General features: G+C 42.6%; 1 protein-coding gene and 1 non-coding gene across 2 annotated transcripts in view; both read right to left on the bottom strand.

The window, feature by feature from the left end:
- Positions 1-280: 280 nt before the first annotated feature.
- NPSR1 (neuropeptide S receptor 1) overlaps positions 281-22,700 on the bottom strand; it is a 146,550-nt gene continuing 124,130 nt past the window's right edge. The window contains exons 6-9 of the mRNA XM_065939666.1: positions 18,901-18,977; positions 6,654-6,740; positions 1,811-1,991; positions 281-756 (exon numbers count right to left, since the gene is read on the bottom strand). Coding sequence (XP_065795738.1) covers positions 666-756; positions 1,811-1,991; positions 6,654-6,740; positions 18,901-18,977 — 436 coding nt within the window. The 3' untranslated portion in view covers positions 281-665. The remainder of the gene's footprint in view (positions 757-1,810; positions 1,992-6,653; positions 6,741-18,900; positions 18,978-22,700) is intronic.
- LOC136171264 (U6 spliceosomal RNA) lies at positions 21,999-22,106 on the bottom strand. The gene has a single exon (XR_010663811.1). It is a non-coding gene; the product is annotated as a U6 spliceosomal RNA (small nuclear RNA).

Raw genomic sequence — 22,700 nt, forward strand, 5'->3', positions numbered from 1 at the left:
TACCAGATAAAGTACCCCTCAATTTCGATTTTGCTTTGGAGGGCCAGCACTTACGTTCTTTCTGCAAATCATCTGTCGATACAATGGGACTGTGAGGTTGGCTGCTGCCAACACATCCATCTGCCAACCATGGCCATCTGCAGAGGAGACACAGAGCCTCAATGCCTGGAAATGAATTTATTATTTGTTGGCATTTCAAGGACAAACATCTCTTTGGCCACAGCTACTGAAATTTGAATCCAAAAATGGGAGGAAAATCTAGGTTCAGGTAAGCCTTTTATTTACTTCTTAAATTGTAATTATAAGAACATGTACAAACATGCTTTTTTAGTCAATCCCCTCTGCTTGCCCAAGCCTGGGCCCCGGGCCAGCAATGTCTCTGTCCGTTGATTCTGGTGCTGAGCAGTGAGAAGGGCAGCTGGGAGTGGTAGGGAAAGAAAGGGTATCTTTCCTGGCTGGTGTGAGTAGTTTGTAACTTCCTATTGGCCAATACTTGCTGAGGCAGGTGACACACACTCTTTCGGAGGTTTGCCTTGCGCATCCCCCAAGTGATGAAAGGTGCAGGGCAGAGAAGCTGGCTCAAGCTTTATACACAGGCCCAAGGTGCTACTGGGAACCCAGGAGAGTTGATGGGGCTCAGCCCAGTGCTACTGCTGCCCCATGACCTACATGAATTCTGGCTTGGACAGAACCTGCATCTCATGCTTCTCTGTTCTCTCCCGACATGTCATTCTGGAATCCCGTGATCTTTGCTCCCTAAAGAAAGAACAAAGAGGAAAAATCATGCATCCTGAATAATTTAACTGTTAGGAGCTAGCACTTGTGGAGAACTTATTAAGGATTAGGCATTGTGCTAAGCACTTTTAATGTAATAGCCCTCACTATACTTCCCCGCCACTCACAGCACTCCTTCCTACTGATCAGTACCAGAGCCCAGTGACAGGGACATCACTGGCCAAGATGTAGGCACTGCTACTGCTATTAGCCCCTTTTTACATGTGAGGAAATGGAGGTTTATGGAAGTTAAATAACTTGCCCTAGGTCACATGTAGCTATGAATCAACAATGGCAGCATCAAACCCAAGCCTGCAACCATTCTGCAATTCTATCATGGAGACAAGAGGAAATGGGAGGGCAGGGAGGGGCTGATGGGTGAGAGGCCAGAGGCAACACAGGTGAGGGATGGTAGCCATTCTAACATATCAATGATGTTTAGGATCACTGAGAAATGCTACCATCCATCCATAATTCTCGAAGGACTTGAAAGGTCTTGTCAACTGATGGAAGAGAGATTCAACGGAGGGCATCAAACCCAAGCCTGAAACAATTCCACTGATTCCATCTCCTATGGATTTTTCTACCTACTCCCTGTAGCTTGTGCAGTAAAACAGCTGAAAAACAGCAGACTGAGTCATTGTGGGAGGGATCTAATTTCAGCTCTGTAACTAATTATTCATATAATCTCAATAACATCACTTAACCTGTGAACCTTAATTTATCTGTAAAATGATAATTCTTTGTGTTCTGCTATCTCCATGGCATTGTATTGAGGTAACTCATGTGGAGAAGCTTTGAACTAAAATAAGGATCTTCTACATGTGACTCGATTAGGATGATTGCTATAGGAGATGATGTGGTATAGGAGAAAGCATGAGCCATGGCCTGGGGGCCTGGATTTGAATCTGTCACACTAGCGGAAACTTTTTGACTCTCAGTTTCTCATCTATAACCCGCCAGGGAGCTCTAGCATGAGGAAGACAAAGGTTGGGGGTGAGTGCAGTGGGCTTCCCCATGTCTGAATGCCCCTTACCTGCAGGGGAAGCATATGGAGTTGCTGAAAACACAGTAGATGAGGGGGTTGATGGCACTGTTCAAGGCAGGCAGGTTCTGAATGATCACAGAGGCGTAGAAACGCTCCTTAGTGTTTGGAAGGAGGCTGAAATTGTCCAAAATGTCGAAGAGGAAGTAGGGACTCCAACAGCAGATGAAGGCTGGGGAGAAGAGAACCATTAGCCCTGTAGCAGCCCAAGCCCAGGGGGCCCTCTGTTGGCCCTGAGTGGGGCTTTAATGAGGAGGTTCCTTGCACCTGGGATCTCAGAAATATTTAGAACAGTTGTGTGTGTTCATATTAATGTCATGTTTACTTAAACACACACACACACACATCTACACTTATATACATTACATCCCACTGACGCATTTCTAAAATTGAGTAAATTTGCTGGAGCTTCTCTATCTGTAAAGGGAGGGTCTGATTTAACTACTGTAGTGATCCTTAAAAGGTTGGGAGCTGTTCAGCATGGCCTTAGCCTCTCATTCTACACAGTGTGAAAGAAAATTCAGCAAATCCCTTTGGAAACTCTATGGTAAAAGACAGAACAGGGAGCACTTCATAGTGACTCCTGTTTGGGCATAGGCGAGGGGCAGGGGTGATATCTAATGTTTCAAAACACAGTCTGGCTAAGTCACAAGATTTTCAATTTTATTTTGCATTTCCAAGTCAGCCTCTCCAGGCAACACCCTCACTATATACCCCTTACCAAGTCCATTAGTGTGCGTGAGACCCTGAGTCTGCTTGGATCCAAATCCTCAGAGGAAGGAGATGAGAAATGGAGACCCAGAGTGTGATGGCCAATTTTATGTGCCACCTTGGCTAGGTCATAGGATACCCAGATTTTTTTGTTAATCAGTACTTCTGATTATTTCTGTGTTCTCAGAGTATTTCTGAATGAGATTAACATTTGAATTTGTAGATTAAGAAAAGTAAATTATCCTCCCCAATGTGGGTGGGCAGTGATCTATCCATAGGTTTGAATACAATAAAAAGAGTGAGTGAGAGAGGAGTCACTCTGTTTGCTTGACTCTCTTCTGGCTAAGACTTTATTCCTCTTTGGCCTTCATACTTTGATTCAGATTGAGATGACACCATTAGCTCTCCTGGATCTGGAGATCTGGGGACTTTTCAGCTTCACAGTCAAATGAGTCAATTGTTTACAGTAAATATCTTTATATATATGTGTAATTTTTCTGGAGAACACAGATTAATACTATAGAGATAAACCTTCTTGGGATTGACTGGAACCCACATGTGCTCTCTCTTGCTTTCTCGCCCCATTCTCTCCAGTCTCTTTCTTCCCTTTCTCAGTCATAGGATTTTTCCTCAGGGAAGTCAGGCTTCCTTTGCCATCTGACTGCAGCAATCAGCTTGTGGCCATAACTCTTTGACTGACACTTTTTTTTTCCCCTCCTTGACCTTGACAATCTGTTAAAAGGGAACAGTTCTAACACAAAGACCACTGAACATTCTGGGTTCTGGTGGTAAAGCCTGGCATTGGCGCAGATAGTGGTTCTGGGGCATGGAGGGGCAAAGCTTCTGTTTGGGGGAATTGTGAAAATGTGTGCATATGTATTTGTGTGTATTGGTTCTGGTTTTCCTAGGTATACCTGTCCTCCTGCATCATGCAGCCAGTCCCATCCATGTCCCATACATCCTTCAAATGCCCATTTGGACATTTATGGAGCAGAGAATCTGTTTATAATGACCCCAGTCTAGAAACCTGAATCTATTTTACATATGATCACAATATTTTAAATAAATACTGAGTTTTCCAGAAATCCAATTCCCTTGCAAATAGAGGAAAGATTACTTTGTTTAATTTGGAACTTTAGGAGGATTTGTTCACCTACTGGGAAAATAAAATCACTGTCAGCAACACTGCTTTATTTTTTATGTCTCCATGAAGACACACCTGCATTGGTTTCCATTTGTAATTATTATTACTTCATTATTCTACTAAGGACTGTATCCAAGTATTTATATATTGAAATCTGTATTATTTTATTATAAATTATTTTCTTCCTAGTCTCCCTTTATGTTATACAATGACCTTTTAAGAATTATGTTAGATACATAGGTTTTTGTATGCATTTCATTTCAGAATGGCAAAGGGGCATTACAAAATATTTGTTATAGGAAGGGGCATTTTGGTCTGATTGGATTGTTGACATGGCTGACCTCCTTGTGGACTTTCTTGCTCTCTGACTAAAGGGAATCCAGTGCCTATGTTTATGGCTCCTGATTATAAAAGGCTGTACTGGCTCTGAAACACATATATAAGTTATGCTTCCTGACTCAACATCCAGGGAGTGTGTATCATGCTCCTGATTGTCTGGGAAAGCAAGATAATCTCTGATCTACTTCAGAAGCTTCTGAGTAAAGGATTTTGAGCCCCAGTGGGTGGTATATGCTCTATCCCCAGGTCTGCCTGCAATGTTGTTTTGTGATTGTATTCTCCTGGCTAAGTCACATGGCATGTGGTCTGTTTGGCATTTTGCAGATGCACTTTAGAAAGGTGAGATGGACAACTCTACTGACTTAATGTACTAGCAGAGCTAACATGAGAGCTGTACTCCCACAGCTCCTAAGAGCCACAAGATGGGTAGGGAGAGGTAGTATTTTGAGTTAGGTAAAAAAGGAAATGGCACAAATCTTTTCCTTCATGCATATCCCCATTCGTTCTTTCAACAGATATTAACTAAGCCCAGTGTGCATGGATGCTATAAGCCCTTGGTGATAATGTAAGGAAAACAAAAGCGAAAGTCATTGCTCGTGGGGATTTTGCCAGCAGGAGAGATAGACAATAAACAGATCAATATATATCCTATACTGTCAAGAGGAAGTAGAAATACAAAGAAAACTAAGGTAGGGTAAAGACTATAGGAGAGACATTTAAGACTTGCCAAGAAGGCCTTTCTGAAGAGGTGGTGTTGTTGGAAAGCAAGATGATATTAAGCCATGGCATGGATAAGCCATGCCACCATCTGAAGGCAGGGCATTTCAGGTGGGAAATATTGCAAGGTATGAACAAGTTGACATTTGAAGAAACAGCAAGAAAACCAGTGTGAGTTTTATATATAGAATGGGCAAGGAAGAGAGCAGGGGCATGGGTCTGGATACTTGGCTGGAGGACAGATCACTGTGTAAGACATGGGAAAAAGTAAGATTTTATTCCAATGTAATGGGAATCCATAGGTGAGTTTGCAGGGTAGTGATAGTGTCTGATTAACATTTTTAAAAAGATCAGATTATCTGCTTTGCAGAGAAGGATTAAGAGAAGATCAGTTGCAGTTCCAGTGTTCTAGGGAGAAGTTGGTGGGAGCTTAGATCAAGGAAATAATTGTATAGATGCTGAAAACTGGTTGAATTTGAGATCTCTTTTGCAGGTAAAGCTTCTGTGCCTTACTGATAGACTAGATATGTGGCGTGGAAGAGAAATAGAATAATGACAGACAGATGACCCTTAGGTTTTTGGTGTGGATGAAAGATGAAGTCATTTACTAAACTCGGGAACACAGGAGGACGAGTAAACTTGCAGGAGATAAGAAAGCATGCTGAGACTTCTGGTTTTTCATGTTGAGTATGCTAAGCTTATCATAAATAAAAATTTCAAGTAGAATTATAAAAAAATTTCAAGTAGAAATCATAGATATAATTTCTAAGCAAAGGAAGTGTTCCAAAGAAGGACTGAGCAAATGTTGTTTAGAAATCAACTAAGGACTGAGTATTGACATCTGGCATTTTGTTGGCTGTGGTTACCTTGATAAGTATGCCTTTACTAGAGTAATAGGAAAGAAAGCTAATAGAAATAGGCTCCAGAGAATGAGAGATGAAAAGGGGAGGAGGTCTGCTCAAAAGGAGAGTGTTAAAGAAGAGGGTCTGTTACTGGGGAGTTTATAGAGGGAGCTGTTACATATGTGTATGTGCATATCATCCAGGCAAGGGGGATACCTGTTGGGGAGAGGAAATGATTGCAGGAAGAGAATTCTCGAGTTAGCAGGGAGGAATGGGATACAGAGCTCAAGTGCATTTTGGATTAAGGAGCAGAGACAGTTTATCCATAGTAATAGGAGAAAAGGCAGAGATGCAGATAGGTCCATGGATATGAAGGCAGGTGAATGAGGAAGTTCTTTTCTGACAAGAGTATTTTCCTTGTGAAATAAGAATCAGGGCCATTAACTGAGGGGACGAAATGGGGAGGAAGTTTTGAAGGTTTGGGAATGACAAAGAATATAACACCAATCTGACATATATTAGGTGCTCTAGAAATACCTTTTTTTCTTGGATGAGGTGACTTTATGGGTCTTAAGAGTAGAGAGACCAAAAAAACAAAAGGAAAGGGAAAATGACAGGAGCGAGCAGGGAAGATAAGGCATCCATTAGGGAAGAATTTATGGTGACCTTGAAATTAAATATCCAGAAGAAATGGAATGCCACTTCTGTCTTCCTTGGTTGTTGAACTTCAGCTCTGGGGAGTGTATGCCTTCAGAAAAGCAACTGGGTCAACTAGATGATGGTTAGCATCCGCTTCAGCTAGTAATGTCTTACTTAGATATTTTCTCCACATTATCCACCCCATGGCTGTGTTGGACAACAATATTCATAAAGATAGATATAGGGAACCAAATGTTGGCCCATGAGCGAGCTACAGAGACACTGGTAAGCTCCACACACACATTCCTTTCTAATCGGGAAAAGGCAGACGTTCCCACAGACACATTTTTTCCCTGTGTGCACTTCGTGTCCCCAGGTCCCAGGTACAAATTTGTTTTTGGAATGCCCACAGTTTTACAACACAAGGAGGGATGTTGCTTACCGAGAATGATGACAACACTATACTTGATGGCCTTGACCTTTGCCTTTGAGATGAGCCCTCGGTTATAACTGGTGCACAGTTTTCCATCTGCAGATGCAAAAAGTGAACCATAAAGTGAAGTGCTGCTTCTGCCAATAGGAACATTGTAGGTTAGACCCACAGTTGTCATGGGACCACCTACATCCTCCTCACCTATGCCAAGGAGGAACCCCCCTGCCCCCGCCCTGCCCTTTGACATATTCAGAGTAAATGGCCTGGATGCTAGAAACTGCTCACTTTGCAGCTTAATGTAAAATACAAATGCATTGGGACATCCAGACTCTCCAGAGACTTGGCTGGATGCCCTGAATCAACTGAATTTGGAATGAGCCACATGACCACAGGGGGTGATGCCGAGACATTGGTCTTGTCCCTTCAGCAACCTAGGACAAAGCCGTTTTCCTAGAAATCTTACCCCAGATGAACTTACTCATCTAACTCAGAAATTCCACTCTCAACAAAAGCTCAAGCCAGAGATATAATAAAACCTGTTCCAAATAAGAGCCTGGTTATAACTTTAATCTTATGTGGGTTGTTTGATACTAAACATGGGAGGATTAAATTTAAGAATCCACTAGAATGTAAGCTCGATGGAGACAGAGACTGTTTTCCTCACTCCTGTATCCTCTAAACTAGTGAATGATTAATATTTATTGAATGAATTAATATAAGCCCGTCTCTAGTCAAGGAGTGGTGGTAAAACAAATAACTGATTAGGGTGGGCAGAATTCAGCGCAGTAGTTCTTAGTAGAAGTAGTTAAATGGCACATTTGGAAATGGAGGAACTTAACACAGAGTGCCTTGAAGCCGTGGGAGAGTTTTTACTATCATGGCTTCTACCAGCCCTCATGGTGCCTTTGTGAAAACTGGGAAAAGATGCCCTCCCTTTGGACATAAGCAGACCCTTAATGAGGGAGAGGCATGGACAGAAGGCCAGCCCCACACACCCTCTGCTGAGTGCCACTGATGAAGGCTCAAGGGACAAAACCTTAGTGGTGGCTGAGGTCAGAGGCCCACCCCCGGCACACCTAAGTCATATGAGGTAGGACTACCCTAGAGCCCAAATACCATGTTCACTGGCCCTCACTACGCCTGCAGATGTCACATTTGAAATGTATTTAAATCCTCATGGAAACTGGTGTGAAATTTACCTTTGTGCTATTTATTCTACCCTGTCTGCAATCCAGTCCAGCCCAACCCACCAAGAGATAAGGACTGAACTAAATAGGCTAAAATAGAGTTCTTCTTCTCTGGGAACTTTCAATCCTGCAGGAAAGATCATTCAGCATGAGGTTGGGTGAGATGAGAGAGACTAAAACCAAAAACCAAGTATGAAAGAAGAGGGAAGCCATTCCCCCACTGTAATGCAGAGGGTGGCCCCAAGGCAGAGGTGGAAATTCCCAAGGCCAAGCTGGGGGTGGGGGCGTAGGGTTGGGAAAGATGCCTGAAGCAGAGGGGAAGTCCTCAGCCAAGATGGGGAAATGAGAAAATGTAGGAAGTGTTAGAATCTTGGTGAGTCATCTTGCTTGGCTGGAGCCTGAAAGGACGCTGGTTTGAGGGTGGAGAGAAGGACTGAGGCCAAAGTGGGAAGACCTTGAATGTCTCCCTGAGAAGTTTGGGCTGAATTTCTGAGGCAGCTGCAAGTCATCGAAGCTTCTGTCTGTTTTCACAGTTTGAATGCTTACTCATTGGAGAAGACAAGCTGTTAGCAGGAAAAATAGGAATAAGGGGCTTTTTCTGTGAAGTGAACTGAAATGCTATATTTAATTATATAATTGATTTTTATTTCTTGATGTCTACCCTGTAAGACTACTCTTAGGCACTATTAGGGCCTTCAGATTGTTCCGTGCATTTCACAGAACCACAAAATTTCAGTGGTGTAAGGGAGAAAATGCTTCAGGAGTGTTTACAGCAGTGGTTTTTACGTGGGGAAGTATTGCCCCAGGGGTTATGACTGGACACATTTTTGATTGTCACAATGGTTGGGGTGGGTGTTCCAGGCATCTAGTAGACAGAGACCAGGAATGCTGCTAAATATCTTTCAATGCACAGGACTGCTGCTGCTACTGCTGCTAAGTCGCTTCGGTCGGGTCCGACTCTGTGCGACCCCATAGACGGCAGCCCACCAGGCTCCGCCGTCCCTGGGATTCTCCAGGCAAGAACACTGGAGTGGGTTGCCATTTCCTTCTCCAGTGCATGAAAGCAAAAAGTGAAAGTGAAGTCGCTCAGTCGTACCCCACTGTTAGTGACCCCATGGACTGCAACCTACCAGACTCCTCCGTCCATGAAATTTTCCAGGCAAGAGTACTGGAGTGGGTTGCCATTGCCTTCTCTGATGCACAGGACAGTCCCTCACAAAAGAAGAATTATCTAGTTCAAAACACTGACAGTGCCAAGGTTGAAGCCCTGATTTCCGAAGTAGTGTCTTGGGAAGGATACAGACTTCAAAATCAAACCTGAATACACACTCCAGCTCCACAGCTAACTAGTGGTGTCCTCTCATGCAAATTGCCTACTATTCCCAGCCTCAGTTTCCCACTTTCAAAAATGAAGCGTAAAACACCTAATTCACAGAGTTGTCTTGAAGATTAAAATAAAATAATGTACTCAGGGTGCCAAGCCTCATAGCGAGAATGTCAATTTCCTTATTAGTTGGGATGAATGAGATTTTAACAGTATTTCAGGAGGAATGAGCTGCCTTTATGGAATTGAACAGAAAATCACTTGTTGTTGTTTGTAAATTTGTTGTTGTTGTTCAGTCGCTCTGTCATATCCAACTCTTCTGTGACCCCATGAATTGTAGCCCACCAGTCTCCTCTGTCCATGGGATTCTCCAAGCAAGAATACTGGAGAGGGTTGCCAAATCCTTCTCTAGGGGATCTCCCCAGCCCAGGGGTCTTCCCAAGCCTCCTGCTTGATAGGCGGATTCTTTACCTCTGAATCACCTGGGAAGACTCATTACTATATTTAGATAGGCTACTATTCAGTATTATCTGTATATAGAATTTATATACATCAGATAATTATCAGGACGGGATTATAGCCTTGGGGGCAAGTAAAAATGACAGCAGATCAAATGGTATCTTTTCAAAGTATCTCCATGTGCTGGTGTAACAGCTCGCTCCTAAACGGCATGGCTCTGAAGACTTAGTTTTTCAGAAAACTTTTTGAGAATGACATTTGTGCTCTAAAATCTGTTTAAAATGGAAACTTGCAGTACTTTCCACAGGGCAACTGGGTGACAATATAATCAACTCTTACCATTCCATCTACCAATGAGATCAGTGAAAAGCATCTTTAATCTAACCACTCTAGGAAATGCAAAACCTCCAGCTCCTGAAGATGGCTCTTCAAAGTGAGCTGAGCTGCAAAATCCCAGTAATTCTCCTTTATTGGGAGATAAAAGGATTATTTCCCCTCAGGCCTTGGGGCTGAGCAGGAGTGAAAAGCAGTTAAATTCAGCTGTCACTGTGCATTAATAGGGGGTAGCCTAGAGGCAGTGAGTGGATTAGATATTGGATTGGAAGCAGGATGCTGCCTTGGGCTGTCTTAGTTCAAGGATGTATCCAAGTGGCCAGTTGCTGCACCTTTTCTTCCCCATGCTTCATGCCACTTGCAGAGCCACTGGGAACCTTTTTTATTTGTGGGCTGAGCCTCTGAAGGGGGAACAACTGATGTCCTGAGATTTTAAATGAAGTCCTGTCTGGTTGGGGCTGGGGGTAGGCATAAGTGGACCTACAAGAGTCTGGGTGATTTGTTTGTTAACAAGGAAGTCTACCTGATAATATTTTAAAATCATTATTTTTTCATATGTTGGTACTTCATGTATTTCAAATTAATTTAAAAAATTGAACATTTTAACAGTTATACCTGAGTTCTAAAAATTTTGAACTTAAAATTTATTTTTAATTTCTGATCATTGATGACCTCTTTATGAATATAACCTTAATATGAACTATTTTTAGTGCATTATGTCTCATGTACTTAGCTCAGGACTTCGGCCACCTCCACTTCCTTTCCTTGTGTGTGTTTTCTTTTTTAAAAACAGAAGGTCATAGATACAAGGAAGTATGACCTAACTCACCTAACTCACAGCCTTGTGTATTCCTCAGCTCCTCAGTTCAGGTGGAACCAGGAACCCTGGCAGACCCAAAATAATTGTGGCAGACAGGTTAGCTATCCACCAAATTCTTTCCTTTGCCCCCGAGGCCCACAGAGAGATGACATTTCCTAGCCTCCTTTTCAGCAGGGGGTGTTCATTTCAGTTCATTCACTCAGTCGTGTCCAACTCTTTGTAACCCCATGGACTGCATGTTCATCAAACTCATGTCCATCAAGTCAATGATGCCATCCAACCATCTCACCCTCTGTCGTCCCCTTCTCTTCCTGCCTTCAGTCTTTCTCAGCATCAGGGTCTTTTCTAACGAGTCAGCTCTTCGAATCAGGTGGCCAAAGTATTGGAGCTTCAGCTCAGCATCAGTCTTTCCAATGAATCTTCAGGACCGATTTCCTTTAGGATTAACGGTTTGATCTCCTTGCAGTACAAGGGACTCTCAAGAATCTTCTCCAACACCACAGTTCAAAAGCATCAGTTCTTCGGTGCTCAGCTTTCTTTATGATCCAGCTCTCACATCCATACATGACCACTGGGAAAACTATGGCTTTGACTAGATGGACCTTTGTTGACAAAGTAATGTCTCTGCTTTTTAATATGCTGTCTAGGTTGGTCATAGCTTTTCTTCCAAGGAGCAAGCGTCTTTTAATTTCATGGCTGCAGTCACTGTCCACATGATTTTGGAGCCCAAGAAAATAAAATCTGCCACTGTTTCCATTGTTTCCCCATCTATTTGCCATGAAGTGATGGGACCAGATGCCATGATCTTAGTTTTCTTTTCAGCAGGGGGTAGTCATGTGACTAAGTTCTGCCTATAGGAACGTGGGGAGAACTCAGGCCTGGTTCAGATAAACTCCCTGAGTAATCCTTCATGCTGTCTTCCCTCATCCCCAATCTGCTGGATACTGATGCTAGGTCATACCTTGGTAGCCATTTGTTAAAGAGTGGCAGCATCTTCATCTGCTTGAGTTTCTGAATGACTGTGTGTCTTTCCCTTTGATCTTTACTGTCAATTGGACTTTAACTGAACAAAAAACAAATTTCCATTTTGTTAAGGTTACTATATTTGAGGGTTTCTCTGATATAGCTGCTAGTGCTTTCTTAACTAAAGCAGAGATTGAAGCTTCACATGTAGTGCTATCATAATGCAAACTGACAGCATGCAGCATTGGCCTATAGGCAGGGAGCAGGTAGTGAGGAGACTGATAGGGAAAGCTGGGACAGTAGAGATGCACTGGATAGAAGTGTTATAAAGGGAAGGCAAGGTGTATGCTTATTGAGAATGGACCCCCAGGGAGAGTACAAAGGTGGTGTATAGTAAGGATTCTCTATATCAGAGAAAGAGAACATATATGTCTGTATCGGTATCTATATCCATGTATATGTGGAAATTTATTATAGAAATTGACTCTTGCAGTTATGGAGGCTAAGTTCCATAATCTGCTGTCTGCAGACTGGAGAACCAAGAGGTCTGATGGTCTAATTCAGCCCAAATCCAAAAACATGAAAACCAGGAGAGTTGATGACGTACATCTAAGTCAAAACACTGGAGGATCAGGCAACCAATAGTGTAAATCTTTGTCCTAGTCTGAGGTCCCAAGAAGATAATAGGACAAGATAGATGTCCCAGCTTGAGCAGATTTGCCCTTCCTTTGCTTTTAGTTCTGTTCTGGCCCTCAGTGGATTAGATGATTCTTACTGTCACTGGTGAGGCCTGTCTTCTTTACTTAGTGTGCAGATTCAAATACTTCCAGGAATGCCCTCTAGACACACTTAGAAATAATGTTTTACCAGCTATCTGGCTAGCACAATCAAGTTGACACAGAAAATTAACTATCACAGTTGGTAAACAGAATGTTAATAGTGTGTGTTGATTGCCACCAGCTGTGTTTAGCAAAGTATTAGAAAAAAAGAGATGAACTCAGACAAGAGTTGGTTGGAGTATGAACAAAAATGAAGGAAGTTAGGGAAAGTTCTAGAATTTGGAAACCTTTAAAAAATTTTAATGTATTTTTTCGCTCTTCTGGGTCTTCACTGCTGTCCTTGGGCTTTTTCTAGTGGCGGGGAGTAGAGGATACTCTGGTTGTGGTGCCTGGGCTTCGCATTGCAGTGGCTTCTCATAGCAGAGCATGGTCTCTAGGGCACTGGGCTTCAGTAGTTGCAGCACGTGGGCTCAATAGTTGTGGCCTCTGTACTTCAGAGCAGGGGCTCAATAGTTGTGGCACACAGGATCAGCTGCCACATGGCATGTGGGATCTTCCTGGACCAGAGATCAAACCTATGTCATGGATTCTTTACCACTGAGCCACCAAGGAAGCACCTTAAAATCTGGAATCTTATAGAGTTGCATGGCTTGATTGTTTCTGGTCTTCATAGCACCAGCTACATACTTTGTATGGCCCAATGCAAGTTGAAAATGCAAACGGACTACTAAAGCAAATGTGTATACATTCTGACTGTGCACATCTTTTGCCAATGAAGCCAGTATCCAAATTCAGTTGTAACAGAAGTTGACACACAGCAATGACCCATTCAGAATCTTTCCTGAGAGGAAAGGCAGACTAAGGATGTGGCCTCCCACCTATTGTTTCAGATGACCTCAAGCTAGCTTCTATTCTAGGGGATTGAATGAGGAAGCAAAGATACTAGTCAGACCTGAGAATTATTTTCAGAAAGACTGGATATGGTTGCTGGTGAAGCTGACTGGAAGCAAATAAGTCAGAAGTCTTCTAAGATTTTTAGGAATGATATTGCTAGATAATCCATGAGGTTTATATCTTTATTAATACTTAGAAATACCAGATTTTAAAACTTTACCAGTCCTGTGAGTGACAAATTGTACCTAGTTGAAGTTTAAATGTATACTTTCCTCATGTATCAGTGAGGTTGAGAACCTTGTTTTTGGCCATTTCTCTTTTCCCTCTTATGAAATGTGTTTGTGTCTTCCTCATTTTTCTTCTATTTATCTTTTTAAAAAATATTTTTATTGATTCTTAAGAATTCTTCATACATTCTAGATACTAATCTTTTCCTAGATAATGTATTGCAAATAGCTTCTCCCACTTTTTGGCTTGACTTTTAAATATAAATAGAGTCAAATTTATTTATCACTTTTTTGGTTTAATGCATCTTGTCTCTTGTTTAAGAAATCCTTTCTTATTCCAATGTCATAAAGATAACATCCTTCATTGTCTTTAAAAAAATTTTAAAGTCTTACATTTCACATCTAAGTTTCTAATTTCCCTGGAATTTAATTATGCCTATGAATTGAGATGAAGAGCCAATTAATTTATTACCCTATGATCTTCTGACATGTATCAAGTGCTTATATTATATGTGTGAGTCTCTTTGGGAGCTGTTTTTTTTTTTTCTTTTCTTATTGAATTGTGTCTATATCACACTCTATTAGTCACTCTGACTTTATGATAAATCAGTGTTTATACATTAAACCTTTACTATCTTGGGCTTTTCTTGTAGCTCAGTCAGTAAAGAATCTGCCTGCAGTGCAGGAGACCTGGGTTTGATCCCTGGGTTGGGAAGATCCCCTGGAGAAGGAAATGGCAACGCACTCCAGTATCCTTGCCTGGAAAATCTCATGGACAGAGGAGCTTGATGGACTGCAGTCCATGGGGTTGCAAATAGTCGGGCAAAACTGAGCGACTAACACTTTTACTACCTTGTTGTAATTCTCCAGGACTGTCTTCCAGGGTTTTCTTGACTCTTGAAATTTCCATGTATGTTTTTGAATTGGCTTATCAAGCTTAAGAAAGCATCCCATTTGAATTTTGATTGTAACTGTATCAATCTGTGAATCATTTGAGGAGAATTGACATCTTTATAGTACTGAATCTTGCTATCTACAAACATGCTGTATATATGTTTCATTTATTTTATATTTATATTTTTTTTCACATGGAAAAGGAAATGGCAACCCACTCCAGTATTCTTGGGAAATCCCAAGGACAGAGGATCCTGGTAGGCTTTAGTACATAGGAGTTGCAACAGTCGGACCTGACTTAGTGACTAAAGAAATTTTTTTTTTCATAAAGTTCCTTATGCTTTTTGTTGAAGGTAGTTGTTTGCAGAAAAGCCATTTCACTCTCATGTACTGATAAAGAAAAGTACTTAATGGGCTTATTTTAAGTTTATTTAGCTGGAAGTGATCAGGATTTTCAGAGAAGGCAATGGCACCCCACTCTGGTACTCTTGCCTGGAAAATCCCATGGACGGAGCCCGCTGGGCTGCAGTCCATGGGGTCGCAAAGAGTCGGATACGACTGAATGACTTCACTTTCACTTTTCCCTTTCATGCATTGGAGAAGGAAATGGCAACCCACTCCAGTGTTCTTGCTTGGAGAATCCCAGGGACGGCGGAGCCTGGTGGGCTGCCGTCTGTGGGGTCGCACAGAGTCGGACACAACTGAAGCGACTTAGCAGCATCAGCAGCAGCAGATCAGGACTTCAACTCAATTGCTCCTAATCAGAAACTTTTTTCTTCAGCTTGTTCTGCCCCATTTAATTGGAAACATATACTTTGGCTATAGCATGGATCACATCATAACTTCCAAGTCATATTGGCCAGATGCAGTTATATCCAGATATGTTACACTTTGTCCATTTTATGGGTGCACCTCTTCCATCTCCTGCCCCCAGGCAGTAAATGTTCTGTTTTATAGGAGTAAACATCCCTGGGCATTAAAAGCAAGCTCATTTATAAAGGATAACCTACAGGATTGGAAACCTCATATTCTCTATCTCTCGCCTGCCAAGCACTTGTTTTGGGGAAAGTCTGTAGATCATTTATTAAATAGTTCTTTCTTTTCCCTTCTGTCAGGCTTGAGGGGGAGAAAATATACATACTTGCCAGGAAGAAGAATGATTCTGAAACTTGAATTTTGCAGCCGTGTTTACAAAGTTAGCTTCTGTTCACACTAATCATTGCTTATTTCCGCTTGTTGATGGGCAATAATCCTGGAATACTAAAACCAGTGGAAACCCTTTTTACTAGCCAACTCTGAGTTACTTGGCTATAATGAGATTGAAAATCGAGCTGCTTATGAATAAGATACAGAAAGTACACAGGCTTTTTGGAACTACTGTCTGCTCCTCATTCCAAAAGAGGGTCAGTGATGTAGATACAAAAGATATAGACAACTAAAAAATTGATATGATGGACGTATAAACTTGTACTAGAGAGTAAAAACTGATTGTAGCCATTTCCACCTTTGGAGAGGAGAGGTATACTGTATATCAGTAAAAAATGGATCTCTTTGCAGCTTTATAAAATCTCAGGGACTGGAGGATGGGGGAACCCAAGAGTGCAGGAACTAGAAAATTGAGTAGCAGGGAGATTTGGAGGACTCTGGAGAGAGACAGGGTAATCACAGATGTAAAAGGCCTGCTGAGATAAAAGTGGGAGATCCCGCAGGTGGCGGGGTTGCTGACAGAATGTGGAAACTCTTCATCACTTCAAGCCTAAGGAAATGAGATGGATTCCATGATTCATTGGACCAAGAGCAGAGGGAACAGAAGAGCTGTTGGAGGTGGGACCATGGGGTGAGAGCCCAGAGGGACAGTGAGAGAGGACACACCAGTCTTCCTGGAACTGGCAGAAATCAGAGACAAGGGTTTAAACCAATCTGATTTAAATCTGAAAGTACAGGAGGACCTCAGCCTACTTAAGCAAAATTAGGTCACCTTTTAGATTTTTAAATACATCAAAACACTTCGGGAGATGATTCTGGAAGAGTGCTCTGAAGGCAGAGCTCAGCAGAGAGGCTGGCGGGTGACAGCCATGCCAACAATCCTGAGTTTGAGTTTTATAATTTAAAAAAATTTTTTTAAATTGAGCTCTTTTTTCAGTCATTCACCACCTTCCTTTCTGTAATGTTCTTTCTTCTGAGAGGCAGCCTGATGTGGGAGAGAAAACATAGGCTTTCTAGCCAGTCATGTGTGCATTTGATTCCTGCTATGTCATGAGCTACCTATGAAAACAAGCACATTGCTTAACCTTCAAGCCTGTCTTCCATTTGTAAGAGAGAGGTGATGACACCACCTTCCCGAGTTGTGTAAGGGTTCAGGGAGTATGGAAAGACCCCAGAAGTGGCTGACAGTAGATGCACTCTCTCTCTGTCTTGTCAGTCTGTGCTGACAGACTAGGCAAGCAAATGGATGGTAGCCAGACCATATTTAAGATGGAGCTTTGGCCCACACTCTGCAGCAACCATCCCAGGAAACCACCCCATTACAGTAACCAGTCAAGGAAACCAACCTACTCTATGCAAGCCAGACTTGTAGGAAGTCAGACCACTGTTTCTAACCCAGAGTCCATAAACTGAATAATTCCTCCTGGAACAATCTACCACAAATACCCAAGACTTGACTACTAACTGATAGCTCTTTAATTTTTGCCCCTATTGTGAACTTGAAACCAACCAGAGAAAGCCAAATATGCACGCCTAATCCATCACACAGGATGCTGCACTTTTAATCAGCACACTCACAGGTTCCCCATGACAACAGCCCCCAATCAGGGCACGTCTGAGGCTTTACCACTCCTCTGACTGATTTTGTGTTTCTGTCAAAAGACAAGTGATGGAGGCTGATTCCCTTGCTATAGCAAGCTTTGAATAAGTAGCCTGTCTATTCTCACTAGTTGGTGTATGTTTATTTCCACTGTCTCTCTCTCTTCTCACTTTTCCCACTGACTCTTACCCTGTTATGCACTGTATATTTGTGTCATCACAAAATTCATAAGTTGAAGACTTAACCCCCCAATGTGATGGTATTAATACTTGGGGATGGGGCCTTTGGGAAATAGAGTTAGATGAGAACAGGAATCTTATGGTGCAATTAGTGCCCTTATAAGAAGAGACAGTAGAAAGATTGCTGTCTCTCCTCTCTGCTTTGTTGAGTAGATAGCAAGAAGCCAGCAAGGCCATCTGCAATCCAAGAAGAGAGCTCTTACCAGGAACAGCATTGACTGGTACCTCAATCTTGGATTTCCAGTCTCTAGAACTGTGATAAAATAAATTTATTGTTTAAGCCGCTTGCTGTGGTATATTGTCATGGCAGCCTGAGCACACTAAAACACCCTCCTTTTCCCTGTGTTCCCTCTCCAACCTAGAGCTCTGGGCTTTCCAAAACCCTCTGGTCCTACCTCACTTGAGCTGTCAAACTAGGATCATGAACTCTGTTAAGTGACAACTCAATTGAAAACCTTCCCAGGCTATGCAATGATATATCTATACAGATAGGTATAATTTAAAGTTAATATGATTTCCATCTGTAAAAGATGGATGATAATTTTTGCAAAATGAATATATATGTATGGTCTTGGTCCATGGAAACTCCATGGGCTCCTTTTTCAGAACTAGCCATTTTATAGTAACTAGACGCCCAGGAGACCTTCTCTTCTCTCTCGGGCATGTTGGTGTGCTGTGTTCTCTCCAGGTTGTTCTCAGAGGCCCAGCGGTGTCTGCCTGGGAAGCAGATGGGCCTCCAAGTCTCCACACCTATTGTGTAGGTGGTGCTCAGCAGTGAGGTTGCTGAAATGGGATTTGGGGAAGGGCTGTAGCAGGCAGTCTTGGGCTTGTTCTGCTGTGTGGGGTATGCTCAAACCATGGGGAAGGCATGTATTCTGCCTTGACTGTCCTAGGGCCCAGGACTGTTCTGTGATTAGATGACAGTTTTTCTGTAAGTTTAAGCCAAGTAGAAATGTCTGTCATGTTTTGCTGAACGTGTGGCCTTCTCCCTACACGGTCCTCTCTTTTCATCCCACAGTCCTCTTGGGTGCCTCTCTGCAGAGCCACCAGGATAGGGTTACCCTCAGACCCTGGCTTAGAGCTGTTTCAAGGGGCTCTGCTGGCACAGCTCAGCCAGACCCAAAGTCCTCCTTCCTCAGATTTTGGGAGAGCCATGTGGAGAAGGCAAAGCCTGCCTGAAACAGCTTTTGGGGAGTCTGACCTGCCAGCTGGGCCCTGATATAACAGCAGGCTTGTTATAACTGTAAAACCCCAGCTCATGTTTGCTAGAGAAAAACCTCTGCAGAAGCAAAATTAGCTTAAGGATTTGGTGATGCAGATGAAAGACTTACCTGAGCAGTTGGAAATCACTGTCTCATAGGCTTTGCTTTTGACCCAAATAGTTTTGATCACAATGGCATAGATGACACTGCAGAAAGGACCAAAGATAGTATTAAAGTGGCTGATGGGTCCCCACTCTGAGGACCACTCCAGTTCCCCAAGTGTGAGATATGGAGGCAAGGGTCTCTCAACCATGGTCTGCCCCCCATCCTTCCTGATTACAGAATCACAATAGATGGCAGCCACTTCTTTTTTTTTTTTAAGTCAGGAGGCTTGGACTGGGTGAAATGAAGTGATTTCTCCAAGATAATTCAGATGGTCAGAGGTACAGCTGAGACTGGAATCCAAGCACAGGGTTTGGGGTCAGAAAAATTTAGATTTGTAACTAGCTCTATTATTTGCTGGTTGTTTGGCCTTGACAGGCTTTCCTTGGCTCCATAATTCCTGCCTCGGTGTTCACATCACTGTGTCATCCTCTCCCCTTGAGTGTGGCCAGACCTGTGACTTGCTTATCAGTGCACTGGGGTGAGAGTGATGGGATGTCTGTGATTACATAAGTGTGTAGGATCTGTCTTGCTAGTGTCTCTAGTGCATTGCTAGCTTTGAAGAAGCAAACTTTTGTGAGTCCTTTAGCCCCAAGAAATCAATTCTGCCAGAAGTCCAGGGAAACTTGGAGGAAAATTCTTCCTTACTCGAGCCTCTGATAACGCCCCAGCCCTGGCAGACATCTAAGCAGAGAACCCAGTTAAACCCAGTGTCCAGACTCTGACCCACAGAAACTGAGAGATAATAAGTCCTAGCAAACCAAACCCATTAAGAGATAGATTTTCATGAACCTGGTGACTTAAAATAATAATGTGTTACCCAGAAATAGATAACTGATACTCTGAGTGAAATCGGAAGAATGTTGTGTCCCTCCCCCCCAAACTTATATGTTGAAATCCTACTGTCCAGTGTGGTGTTAGCAGGATATGGGGCTTTTGGGAGGTGCTTGGGTCATGTGGAGGGTGGCATCCTCATGAGTGGGATTAATGCCCTTGTAAGAGGATATTCCCACAGAATTCTCTTGACATTCTTGTCGTGTGAAGCGACAAGAAGTCTGCAGCCTGGAAGAGAGCCCTCACCCAACTGTGCTCCTACTCGTGCTCAGGTGCTAGTTCACGTCCTACTCCTTTGCGACCCCGTGGACTGTAGCCCGCCAAGTTCCCTTGTCCATGGGCTTTCCCAGGCGAGAATACTGGAGTGGATTGCCATTTCCTTCTCCAGGGGATCTTCCCAACCTAGGGGTCAAACCCGCATCTCCTGCATTGCAGGCGGATTCTTTACCACCGAGCCACCAGGGAGGCCCCACCCAACTGAACTGGCAACCTAACTCCAGACTTCCAGCCCCCAGTACTGTGAGAAATATGTTTCTGCTGCTTGCAAGTCACCTACTCTGTGGTGTTCTATCATAGCAGCCAGAACCCACTAAAAGACTGGGTCTTAGTTCAGACCATCAAATCAAGTTAATAATGCAAACTTAAAGAGTTTTTTTTAGGGATCAAATGTGACACCCTTTAAAGTGCTGTACACAATGTTTTAAAATTATCAGAGGCTCAATGACTGTCATTTCCTTCCCCTTCCTTCTTCATTTTTCACATGCTGTCACACCTACTATTACATGGTGTAATCTGCACCTAGGGGCTTCCCTGGTGACTCAGTAGTAAAGAATCCGCCTACAATAAAGGAGACGTGGGTTTGATCCCTGGGTTAGGAAGATCCCCTGGAGGAGGAAATGGCAACTCAGTCCAATATTCTTGCCTGGGAAATCCCGTGGACAGAGGAGCCTGGCGCGCTATAGTCCATGGGGTCACAAAGAGTCAGACACGACTGAGCGACTAAACATCAGCAGCAGCAAAATCTGCACCTAACAGGAAAAAAGGACTAATGACTCCAAAGCATTAGCAATTTTTGTGTCCTTTATCCCCTTTGATAAATATAAACGTACCCTTCTTTAATTAGTTATTTGGCATTTCTAATATACTAAGAACCTTGACTAAAAACTTTGAGACAAAGCACTGCTCCATTTTAAAACTGCACTAACATCTCTCTTGAGAATCACTTGGTTAAAAAAAAAAATCAGAGTTCTAGTTCATAGAAGCTGACAAAGCACTAATTGCTTTTAATGATCTCTGTAACATAACTCAATTAATGACTATGGTAAAACCTTCCTTATTGCTTTTGCCTGCTCAGAGAACTTCCTCTGAGTCTGCCAGGAAAGCTCAGGGTCTTTGAGGAGCATCCTCACCCCTCCTATACCTGCCCGGGGACTTTTCTGGAAATTGTTTGTCTACATTAAAGAAAAAATGAGAAAGCAAATTGCTAGTGAATCTATTCTTTTCCCTAAGTTGAATATTTGTTAGATCAGGAAAACTTTTTCCCAGATAAATGAAATACAAGGATAGGTTACAATATCATCAAGTGTAATTGAGTACCACAGTTGCAACCCCGCTGCTTAATTGATCAATAATTTAAGTATTTATTGACTATCAACCATATACACAATGGAAAATTAAGAAAGGTTTTATGTATTAGGGGTCTGGGCCTTAGTCACCCCCACCTCGTCTCGCCAGGATCAGTCAGGCAAGTAGAAAGCCAGGAACAGCTTTACTGTTAGCCAGGAAAACTAGTAAGTAGGATGCCCCCTTACTTTATTTCCCAAATCTGGCCACTTCTCAGGATGTAACAGTCATACATCAGAGAGAACTGTGAATACATTTATTTCCTTCTTGCTGAAGGAAGAAGGAAGACATGGGCTCCTTCTTCCTTTCATCTAATTAATCAGCAAATTCTGTGAATTGTCACTTCAAAATGTCTCCATCATCTGTACCTTCCTTTCCACTTCTGCTCTTCAGCATCACTTCAGACCCTTAGAGTCTCTTCTTGTTTAATATCTGGAACCTTTTTATTGTGATGAAATAAGTATAACATAAAATTTACCATTTTATCCATTTTTAAGTGCACAGTTTGGCCGCATCAAGTACACTGACATTGCTGTACAACTATCACTATCATCCATCTCCAAAACTTTCTCATCTTCCCCAGCTGAAACTTTGTATCCATTAAGCACAGAAATATGCATGAACTCACAAACTAATGTGTCATCCTTATGCAGGGGGCCATGAATATTTTCTTTGTATCCTTCTAATTTTAATATATGTGCTGCCAGAACAAACACTCCTTATCATCTCTTGCCTGATTTATTGCCATTGTCTTATAAACATCTCCACTTTGCTACCGTCTGGAATGCCCATACCACTTGCCATCAGAACTGGAGCTTTGGAACAGAGAATCATTCCTTGGCTTAAAAACCCTCCAGTGCCCCCACTTTCCTACATGATGCTCTCTAGTCTCTTGAGCAGGGCATCTAAAGACTCCCACAATCTCTCTCTGCCTTCTTCACCTCTATCGTCATCATCCCACCTCCTTCTAATCCACTGTCAACAGGAGTAGCCAGCTAAACTAACCCCAATTCCATGCTTAATATGTAGTTAACTTTGGCTGAACATAAGGTCCAATGTCTTCCATTTCTCTGTGTCTCCTTTGCTTCCTGAAAATACATTTGTTTAGCCCATTTTCCATGCATCACATTGGCATGAAACCTTTCTCTTCCTTGGTGACAGTTGGCTCCCTCTTCCTTGGGGCCTCCGGGCTGGTATCACACTTGGCATAACAGTTGAGTCTTGTCTGTGCCATACATGTGTGCTCAAGTCACTCTCACCTCCAACTTTTTGTGACCCATGGACTGTATCCCACCAGGTTCCTCTGTCCA

The sequence above is a fragment of the Muntiacus reevesi genome, chromosome 6, assembly GCF_963930625.1.
Source record: "Muntiacus reevesi chromosome 6, mMunRee1.1, whole genome shotgun sequence".
In the NCBI taxonomy this organism is placed as follows: Eukaryota; Metazoa; Chordata; class Mammalia; order Artiodactyla; family Cervidae; genus Muntiacus; species Muntiacus reevesi.